Here is a 10,864-nt window from a genome sequence, read left to right on the forward strand (position 1 = left end):
TCCAACTTTATTTTTAATATATATTATTAAAATTAGTTTAAAAATAATATATATTACTATTTATTAAAACAAAAATATTTTATATAATTAAAAAAAAAACATAAAAATAATTAAAAATTTAATTTATATTGTAATATTTATAAAATATTACTAAAATATCATCATAATTTATCTAAAAAATACTTTATATTTTATATATATTATTAGAGAATAAAAATATTTTTACTCTTCACTCTTAGGTAGCGTTTGGTGAGAGACTGAGACAAAAAGACTGAGACTGAGAGACAGAAACTAACAGACAGAGATTGAAATAAATTTCAGTATTCTGTTTGGTACAAAATGAAAGACAAAAATTGAAACAAAAATGAAACTCTAATTTAATTTACACAAAAAATAAAATTGGAATTAATTAATTGAAATAGGAGTATTTTATATATAAAATATTATTAAAATTTCAGTCTCAATTTCTAAAAATTTTAGTCTACTGTGTCCCCACTTTTTGGAGGTACTGAAATACTAAAATTTTAGAAACAAAGACAGAAATTTTAGTATCAATCTCTGAACCAACAAACATGATACTGAGTCTCACTACAAGAAAAGAGAGCTATTTTAACATAATTTTTTTTAACAGTCATGGTTAAGTGTAAAAATTAATATATATTTTTGACAAATATCATAAATGTCAAATTCTCTATATTTTTTTTATGAACAATTTGATTGTAGAAAATTACTTCTCAATTTTGACACTCATTTGTTTTCAACTTACTCTATTATTCCTTTTCTTCGTTGAGCTCCATCAATTTTGGCATCACACTACTCTCAGTTTAGGATCATACTACTCATTCTTCATCTTCAAAATCTCAGTTTATTCTTCAATTTCAAGATCTCATCTCATTCTTTGTTAAAAATTTTTGTTGAGAATTTTTTATGATCAATAAGTGTCAAAATAAATAGTATTTTTGACGATTAATAAGTATCACAAAAAATATATTCTCAAATTTTTCTAATAAATTATTTTTGACGGCCAATATTTATCAAAATAAGATTTAATTTTTTTTTTACAATTACTTATACGTTAAAAACACTATTTTTGACAAAACTTTTATTAACATATTTTTATAGTTAAAATAGTGTCAAAATTTATTTTTTTAATGAATTTTAATTTTTTTGACACATAATAATCCTAAAAAATAGTCTATATTGTTGTAGTATCTCAATCTCTCAATCTCTCAATTTCATACCTCAAAACAAACACTACCTTACTGACATAACCTAATGTATGGTTAATTAAGTTAATATTCTTATTAAAGACTCATTTATATTTTTCTATACTGATTAAGACTAATTAATTACATTATTAGCGGTACAAGTAGCTGTTAGGCCTTTACTATATAAATAATCTAACTGTATATATAGTGCAAAAGTGTGATTCACCATTATAATAAAATCACTTCATCAAACTCACATGCTTATTCTTTCACTCAATTTTTCTCTCATCTCTATGGGAACACACAAAAATTCACCTCTAAACTCATTTCATCATATATGATATATCTTTATATATATTTTATAAAAATTTAAAATTCGTATATCTATATATCTCGTGTTATATAGTATTTGTATTAATGTTTGTGTATCATAATTATATTACCAATATACTCCTTTATTATATATAAAAAAAAAGTATAAAGTAACAATAATCGGTTTAATAATACTTGGTAGAACACCGTCCTTTAATTATTGTAATACTCGTAATGAAATTTGTGAATAATATAATTATATTAAAAATATATTAAAATCAGTTATTAAAATTAATTATTAATATAAATATAAAATATATATTAAAAATAAATTAAATAATATATATATAATGACTAATTTTATTTAGTATACAAATCACATTTTTTATTTGCAAAGTATCCATAAGGTGCGCACGGGCTCGCTCTCTGCTGCTTAATCCTTTTTCTTTTAGCTATGCAATCAATTTCTTCTATTTTTTTTTTCTATCTGAATTATATATCCTTTAAGTTTTCCAGCGATTCTTATTGTATTTGTCTAATTCTCAAGATCTACTAATTTCAAATCAATCTTGTTATAATATATTATATTTTTAAAGATAAAAAATTTATTTATTAATTTGTTCTAATCCAGTCTAATATAGACGGGAGGTCCACTTTATGGATTACTGATCGATCCGACGGATTCTCGACTCGTACGTGCAAAATTAAAATGACCCACGTGTCACTCTATCACCTAAAAAAGACTTAAATAGGTGGCAGAAGTTCCCAAGTAGACGAACCAAAGTTAAAGAATCCGTCCGAATACAAAGTATAAATGGGGAGGAACCTACCCCTCCCCCAAAGTACGTCATTTTTTATCCTAATTAATCGATTCATCGTACGGATACTTACTTTGACATCGGAATGTCTTTACAGTGGCTCCATTCACCAATCCATCGACGCTCGTGATAACATTCTTCGTTGCTGTGAATGAATATAAGTGAATTAGTAAGTGAATTAATTAGTCTCTATTAGTAACTTCACTATACATATATATATATTACTCTATTATTCAATACAGGAGTTACAATTGCAATGTATTAATTTCAGTTTCACACTTTCACTTTCACTACCATATTTCAAGTCTCCTTCTCCTTCTCCAATTCTACTTTCTGCATCAATGCATGAGAACACTCTCATGCTTCCAATTCCTTACTCTATCTCAATTGCTATTATGGTATCAAAGCCAGGTTAGTTGCGAAGAGTTTTTTGCAGGTTGAAGGCATCGATTACAGCCAAATATACAGTCCAGTTGTGAGACCTACTACTGTGAGAATTGTAATTACTATAGCTCTATCACGTGGATGAACACTACGACAATTTGATTTTGATAATGCCTTTCTGAATGGTATTCTTGAAGAAGAGGTATACATGTCTCCACCAACAGGTTACCAATTTAGGAATGCATCACAGGTTTGTAAGTTGAACAAATTAAAGTAATCTATGGATTGAAGCAAGCTCCAAGAGCTTGGTTCAATACATTGACTGCTACGTTATTACGTTTGGTTTCACTAGAACCAAAAGTGATATTTCATTGTTTGTTAAACACACTAATACATCTACCACCTTTCTCTTAGCCTATGTAGATGATATTATTGTCACTGGAAGTGACACTGGTGAAATAGACAAACTTATCTTTGATCTCAATAAAATCTTTCCACTTAAAGATCTTGGAAAACTCAGTTATTTTCTTGGATTAGAATTCTCCTATTTAACAGATGGATTCATTCTAGTTTCTCAACAAAAGTATACTCGAGATTTGTTACAAAAGGCCAAAATAGACACTACAAATTCAATGTCTACCCCTATGGTCTCAGCCTTGAAGCTTACATCAAATGGTGCTGAGCATTTTCAGGATCCTAAATTGTATAGAGAGATTATTGGATCACTTCAGTATTTGACTATTTCAAAGCTAGATCTTGCTTTCTCTGTGAACAATGTATCTCAATACATGCACTCTCCAGCAATTGAGCACTGGAAAGCTGTCGAACGCATCCTCAGATATATTGCAAGTACAGTATCAGCAGGCATTAAATTTCAAAAATGTGCTGACTTGAGACTACTTGCATTCGCAGACGTAGACTGGGCAGGAGATCTGGAGGTCAGAAAATCAATTACTGGCTATTGTGTATACTTAGGAAGCAATTTGGTATCATGGAGGAGCAATAAGCAAGCCAAAGTTAGTCGCAATAGCACTGAGGCAGAGTATAGAAGTATGGCAGCATGTCAGTCAGAATTAGTGTCTATACAGTATCTTCTAAAGGAGCTTCGGATTCCACAAGCAATAGCACCTACTATTTACTATGATAATCAAAGTCCTTGCTCGTTAGCGGCTAACCCGGTCCTTCATACTAGGTGCAAACACATGAAAATTGACCTTCACTGCCTAAGAGAGATAGTGAATCAAAAACAACTCTATACCCTCCATATACCCTCTATAGATCATATTGGAGATATTTTCACCAAACCCCTCTCATCATCTCTATTTCACAAATTTCGAAATAAACTTAGAGTGGTTCTTCAACCCATACTACTAAGTTTGAGGGGGGCTGTATGAATGAATATAAGTGAATTAATTAGTCTCTATTAGTAACTTCACTATATATATATTGTATTACTCTATTATTCAATACAGGAGTTACAATTGCAATGTATTAGTTTCAGTTTCACACTTTCACTTCCATTTCCATATTTTAAGTCTCCTTCTTCTTCTCCAATTCTATTTTCTGCATCAATGTATGAGAACACTTTCATGCTTCCAATTCTTTACTCTATCTCAATTGCTATTAGTTGCAAAGCTTACGATCAAGTCTAGATATCTTCTTCTCTCTAGTTGCTCTCGACCCGACACCCCACCTACCATTTATCCTAACGAACAATGGAACATAATGAGATAAAAATAAAATTTACCCACATTTATCCTAATTTCAAAAGTAACCATCACTACATAATCCCTCTCATTATACACATTATATACTACATATAGTGACTCTCCATACTTTCTCTAATAACATACATCCGCCTAATATAAGCTTATTAGTAAAAAGTTAATTTTGACCAACTTTAATTTGCTACCTACATATGTTATATATTTTCAAAACTTAAATTGAGTCCTTGAATTGCAAAATGTTCATGTTCTTCTATGTGGGAAATCGCAGTGTGAAATTGAATAATAATAATAATAATAATTAAAGAAGACATTGTTTTACGTACTATATGTACTATTGGCTCGGCAATTGAAATAAAAGCACAGCTTTTGGGAAATAAATTAAATCCATGCATGGATGCATGAGAAAAACGGTGGTAGACAAACGCAAAACACACCTAATTAATTAACTTGCATTCTACGGTATTGTGATTATAAGCATTTTCCATTTCCATTGTTGTATGTGTCAACCTTTCTGCATTCTTCTCTTCTCCCAATGGTATATATGGTGGGTGGCACAATGCCCTTTCAGCCCTTATCACACTCTCTCATGCCTTTTTTCTTCTATACATTCTTTGGACCACATGCCTTCATACCTGGTTAATTTAGTATCTATTAATCCATACTTAATTAAGATTAAAATTCTTGTGGGATTAAATATCAAATCAAGTTAGGTTAGTCTAATAGTTAATTTATTAGTCTGTTTAAATAAATATTAGGAATTTAAATTCTATCTTATGCATACAGCAATCTATTGGTTAATGATAAATTCTTAAATATCTCTGAAATTAATGTCTGGTTCCATTGTCTGTTTGATAACATAATGTCCGATACTATTTCTATTTGAAAATTAGTGAGAACAATAATAATTAAAGGCATTGAATTAGACAATTTTATCCAATTATCCTCTCTTATTCTGACCAAAATTTTTCTGCCAATTTTTCACAAAATACCTTTTTTTCATAACTTTTCTCCTTTTCAACACTCCTCCAGCTCCAAGACGAGTTAAAACCTACTTCTGTCTTGAGAAAGTTTGAGAATCAGAAATACCTACTTTTGAGAATCTTGTAAATTAATGAGTTTGGTCTAGTGAGTAGTCGCCCTTGTTTAGCTAACAATGAGAGATTAAATACTCTCAAGTCTTTAAAATTTAAACCTCCTTATTTCTTTGGCCTGCATATCATATTCCAACTTATTCAGTACATTCATCTTTTTCTGTAATTTTGTCCTGCATATCATATTCTTGCTGCTTATAGACAAAAAGCTTATTTTCCACAATTGCAATTTTTAATTGACCTTGTCCTTTATATAGCAAAAGGTGGTCTTCTTAGATTTGTGTATAATAGATGGTAATCCCAAATACTTATCTTTGTTTTTCACATGGGTTCCAAGAGAATGCTAGCTAGGTAATCTTAAGTGTGAGTAAGGGTATTATTGTTGAAAAAGAATGATGATTTGTCTAAATTCACTATCTGTTCACTGATCTTCTCATACACATGTAGTATTTCTAGTAAACATCTACTACGTACAATCTTATTCTGTGGCTCTGCTGAACCAAATCGAGTTATCAGCAAAGAACAAATGGTTAATTTTAGGACATCTGTGATTGAGTCTCAATCCGAAAAATTTCAATCTCTATTCTCCTCTATGGAGCAGGTGGGTTAAACCGTCTGCATAAAAAAGAAATAGGTAGGGAGAGAGCGGATTGCCTTGACGCAATTTCTTCTGCATGGTTTAAAAAAATTATGAGGTTGACCATCTACAATAACAAAATAAAAAACCATTATCACACATTCCTTGATCCAGTCTATCCATTGATTACAGAAACTCAATTTTTTCATAATCTCCCAAACAAAACTCCATTCCATTCTATCATATGACTTACTCATCGATCATATCCAGTTTAAGTGCTAAATCATGATCTCTATTCCGTTTGTTTCTTCAAATAGTGCATAAACTCATAAGCTATCAATATGTTGTCATTTATGAGCCGGTCCTTTATAAAAACACTCTACAAATCACTAATAACTCTATTCATCACACTTTACATTCTATGCACAAGAATTTTTTAAATAATTTTATATACCACATTGCTAAGGCTAATAGGCTTGATTTGTTTCATAGAGGTAGCATTCTGAATTTTTGAAATGAGATAAATATGAGTATGATTGAAAGCTTTAAGCAATTTACTTCCCAAAAAATATTTTAATCGCACTGATAACGTTTACTTTGATTATTGCCCAATAAAATTAAAAGAATTTCACCATAAATCTATCATTTCTAGAAACAGAATAAATTAAGATTGATAAAAAAAATTGCATCTTTAATTTCTTTAACGTTTATCGACAGTCTTACGACTAAAATCCCAAAGTGGTCCTTGAGATTGGGCGAGTTACCCATAATCGTCCTTGACTTTCAAAATTTCCTAACAGTATCCTTCACATTCAGCTTCGGAGACCCATAGTTGTCCTGCGACCCTTTCCGGCGCACAGTCAGCAAACGGAGTAATGATTTGGCACCTTCCATGCCATGCTGAAGCCAGCAACGGCTAGCTGACGTGGCAAATCTTAATTTTCTATCCAATGTGGTCCTGGTCCCATTAAAACCCTAAAAGCTAAGAATGATTATTATATGTAGTATCTCTTCTTCCCTTCTCCTTCGTCCTATAATTGTAGTCCACCATTGTGATTTAACGGAGATTCCATTGACATGTGCAAAGGTGATTTTCACATAATAAAATCAACCTGTCAGAGCCAGATCTCAGTGAAAATTTGGGGTTGCAGGATGAAACTCGTGATGAACTTTGTGCAGAGTTCCACAAGAAGTTGGATTTGAAGGATGAGGATGAAAGGGTAGCTGAAAATGAGAAGAAAGATTCGGACTTTGTAGCTAGTAGTGGAGAATATGGTGGTGAGGAATTGGGCGGTGAAGGTGGTTGTGCCCCGGAAACAGGTGAAGTACAAGGGAGTAATGATAATGATGGTTGGGATGATGATGAGGGTTATGGCTGGAATGAGAATGTGAAAGAGAGTGAGGTTGATAAGGTAAGTGGAGATTTTGATGTTGATGGTGATGGTAATGGTGATGATGAAGTTGAAGTTGAAGGTGATGAAGAAATGGAGAAGAAGAAAGATAGAAGCAGTGGTAGAGTTCAACAACAATATCCACTGAAGCCTGATGTTGAAGATTGTGCTTTCTATCTTAAAACTGAAACTTGCGAATTTAGATTCAATTGCAAGTTTAATTACCCACTTGGTAGGAGGAAGAACCAGGTATTAATTATTCTTTTGTTCCTATTATCAATCTAGCACAGTTGTCTGGATTGCATGTTTGAAAATTAGGGTTGAAATTCACTTATGAATATTTATCATTTGCCCAATATTTTTTTCCTTGTATTTTTAGCATTATATATTATATCAATGGAATGAGTAAATTGAGATAAAGGGCATTTATGCATAGCTGAATAATCACTGGTTTGCCCTTCACCTCCAAACATTGCTTCAGAGAATCAATGGAATCTCCGTTAAATCATAATGGTGGACCACAATTATGGGACGAAGGAGAAGGGAAGAATAGATACTACATATAATAATCATTCTTAGCTTTTAGGGTTTTAACGGGACCAGGTCCACATTGGATAGAAAATTAAGATTTGCCACGTCAGCTAGCCGTTGCTGGCTCCAGCATGGCATGAGAGGTGCTAGATCATTACTCCGTTTGTTGACTATGCGCCGTAAAGGGTCGCAGGACAACTATGAATCCCGAAACTGAATGTAAAAGATACTGTTAGAGAATTTTAAAAGTCAAGAACGATTAGGGGTAACTCGCCCAATCTTATGGACTACTTTAGGGTTTTAGTCCAGTCTTACAAAGGATTGGTTCGTAGCTCCATCAATTTTCATTATTATTATTATTATTATTATGCATGAGATTCATCTGAGACATTAGATGAATGTATGGGGATTTGAAAACATTTTGAAGAAGGCGAATGTTGGAAGAATAGCTCCTATCTTTGACTTAGGGTTTAATAATATATAGCTAGCTATAGGTGTGTACGTATATCTATACTAACATTATTTTTATTTTATTAATTTCTTTTTTAAATAATTAAATCAACACAACATACACTAGATTAATTATAAATAGCAGCTTGTTCCTTTGGAGTCATTCCCTCTTTTCTGCCATTTATGAATTTTGGAGAAACATATATACACCAAAGGGAGAGTAGAGTGAAAAAATTAAACAAACACATTCATACATGGTCATGGTGATGTTGAAGAGAAGCATTTTTTGTGTTTTATTTTTATTGCTTTGTGCTTCTTGCTTCTCCAATGCTCGGTTACACCCTTCAGGTTTCTTTAATTTAAATCTTTCTCTCTTGTTTTTATTCATATATTTATGTAGTTTTTTTTTTATTATTATTTATACTCTTATAGTGTTATTATGTATGTATTAATAGTCACTCATATATATATATATATGTAAATAGTTAGAATTTATTTGTTCTAATAATTGTAAGAATACATTATTATATGATTATGATAGTCAAATGTTGACCATTAAGCATGAAAATAAAATGCAGGTGGAGCTGAAGTTAATGTCATTCCTGTTATTACAAAGGTGATTTGTTTACTATATATTATCTTTTTAATCTTCTTTTATATAATAATAATTAAGGGTATATTTGGTTAAAGATAAAAATGGATGAAATTTTGTTATCGATGAATTTAATAATATGTAAAATTACACTTATAATTCATTTATGAAAACTCTATCTCACCCTTAATTTTATCCGCAAATATTATTTTAACGTAAAAATTAAATAGATCGAATTAAAATTTTTATGTTGTATATACAAAATTTTAGCCATATTTTACTTTTTAACCAAATATATTTTAAAAAATAATGATGTGTTTTTATTTGGATAAATTAATAGAAAGTGATTTACCATATATTAATTATCATTAGGAACTTGTTAAACGTAATGTTTTAAGAAAGTCGAAGGTAATCCTAGACAAAATTCTCGTTTTAATTTTTTATATCATATTAAGCTATAAAAATTACATTTCTAATTTTTTAGAATAAATTTTAATTTATAGGTTAATTAATTATTAATTAACTGGGTTTTACATTAAACAGGTTAGTGTTGTAAACACTATTAAGGTGAGAGATCAAGTTGAAATTGAAGGCAAGTTGATGAATAAGAAAAGTGCAAAGGAGAATGTAAGAAAATATGTGAAGAATAAGAGAAGTTTAAGGAGTCGTTTGGGTGGTGAAATTGATGGAGGATTTGTGGCTTTTACTGCCGATTACCATTCACCAAGGCACCATCCACCTAAGAACAACAAATGAATATATATGATCATGAAATTATTATCCATTTCATATTTTCATTTTGAAATATATGGTATATTTTAATTTTCTTGTTTTTACTCAAACTTTTGTTTTTGTTTATGTTTTGTGTCTATGATATATGAGATGAGTGTTTGTATCTTGATTTTCATAGTAAGGTTAAACATGTCAAATCAAAGTGATGTGTATTTTACTTTGAACTTGTTCCTTGAGTATTTAATTTGTTTCAACTTTTTGCTAGCAAATACCAATAACTCTTGGCTAGGACTATATTATTTTTTTTTTCTACTCCTTTAGCATAGTCATTCTCCGGCTAATTAATCAAGAAGTATAATGTTTTTGCACTCATGCATGTTAGATTAGCTTCTAGTTTTAAAATAACGGAGATAAAACAATAAAGGGATATTTGTGGAATTTGGTAAAAAAAAAAAAAAGGAAATAAACAGAGTTTAAAATAAGGAGACGTGTAATATAAAAATCTATAAAATACGGATACTTTGTTGAGTTGTTGTGTTCGTGTGTTGGACACATTTCAAATACGATATTTATCGACATTCATCTGATACGCGTGTCTGTCGTGTCTAACCGTGTCTTAATAAAAAATAAAAAATTTTTCTTCGAACACGCTTGGACACATCTAGATACCATCATGTATCAGTGTGTCCAACCTTATTCTTAACATGTATTGTTGAAATAAATTTAGAAATAGTATATATTATTATTTATTAAAACAAAAATTATTTTAAATATTTTATATAATTAAAATAAGATATTAAAAATAATTAAAAATTTAATTTATGTTTTAATATCAATAAAATATCAAAATATTATTATTATTTTTCTAAAAAATACTTCATATTTTACATATATGCGTATCCCGTATCTTATAAGATTTTATAAGATTTTAACGTATCTTGTATCGTATCGTATCCCGTGTTCATGTCAATATCCGAACATCTATTGTAGATGAAAATATATCTTAAGGAACATTTTTATAATTTTTCTTTTCATTATGCATACATAGAGT

General features: G+C 30.1%; 1 protein-coding gene across 1 annotated transcript; it reads left to right on the forward strand.

Moving 5' to 3' along the window:
* Window positions 1-8,672: 8,672 nt before the first annotated feature.
* On the forward strand, window positions 8,673-9,939 carry LOC112723716 (protein GOLVEN 7-like). Its single transcript, XM_025775166.3, has 3 exons — window positions 8,673-8,837; window positions 9,068-9,105; window positions 9,625-9,939. The coding sequence occupies exons 1-3, from the start codon at window positions 8,744-8,746 to the stop codon at window positions 9,835-9,837; spliced, it is 345 nt and encodes a 114-aa protein (XP_025630951.1). The 5' UTR covers window positions 8,673-8,743; the 3' UTR covers window positions 9,838-9,939.
* Window positions 9,940-10,864: the final 925 nt, after the last annotated feature.

The sequence above is a fragment of the Arachis hypogaea genome, chromosome 11, assembly GCF_003086295.3.
Source record: "Arachis hypogaea cultivar Tifrunner chromosome 11, arahy.Tifrunner.gnm2.J5K5, whole genome shotgun sequence".
Taxonomy (NCBI): domain Eukaryota; kingdom Viridiplantae; phylum Streptophyta; class Magnoliopsida; order Fabales; family Fabaceae; genus Arachis; species Arachis hypogaea.

What these genes read in the sequence shown, in the direction of transcription:
- LOC112723716 (XM_025775166.3), top strand. Translation starts at nt 8,744, where the DNA reads ATGGTCATGGTGATGTTGAAGAGAAGCATTTTTTGTGTTTTATTTTTA. An exon ending in TGCTCGGTTACACCCTTCAG is followed by an intron (nt 8,838 to 9,067) that starts GTTTCTTTAATT and finishes AATAAAATGCAG; the next exon opens with GTGGAGCTGAAGTTAATGTC. An exon ending in TCATTCCTGTTATTACAAAG is followed by an intron (nt 9,106 to 9,624) that starts GTGATTTGTTTA and finishes TACATTAAACAG; the next exon opens with GTTAGTGTTGTAAACACTAT.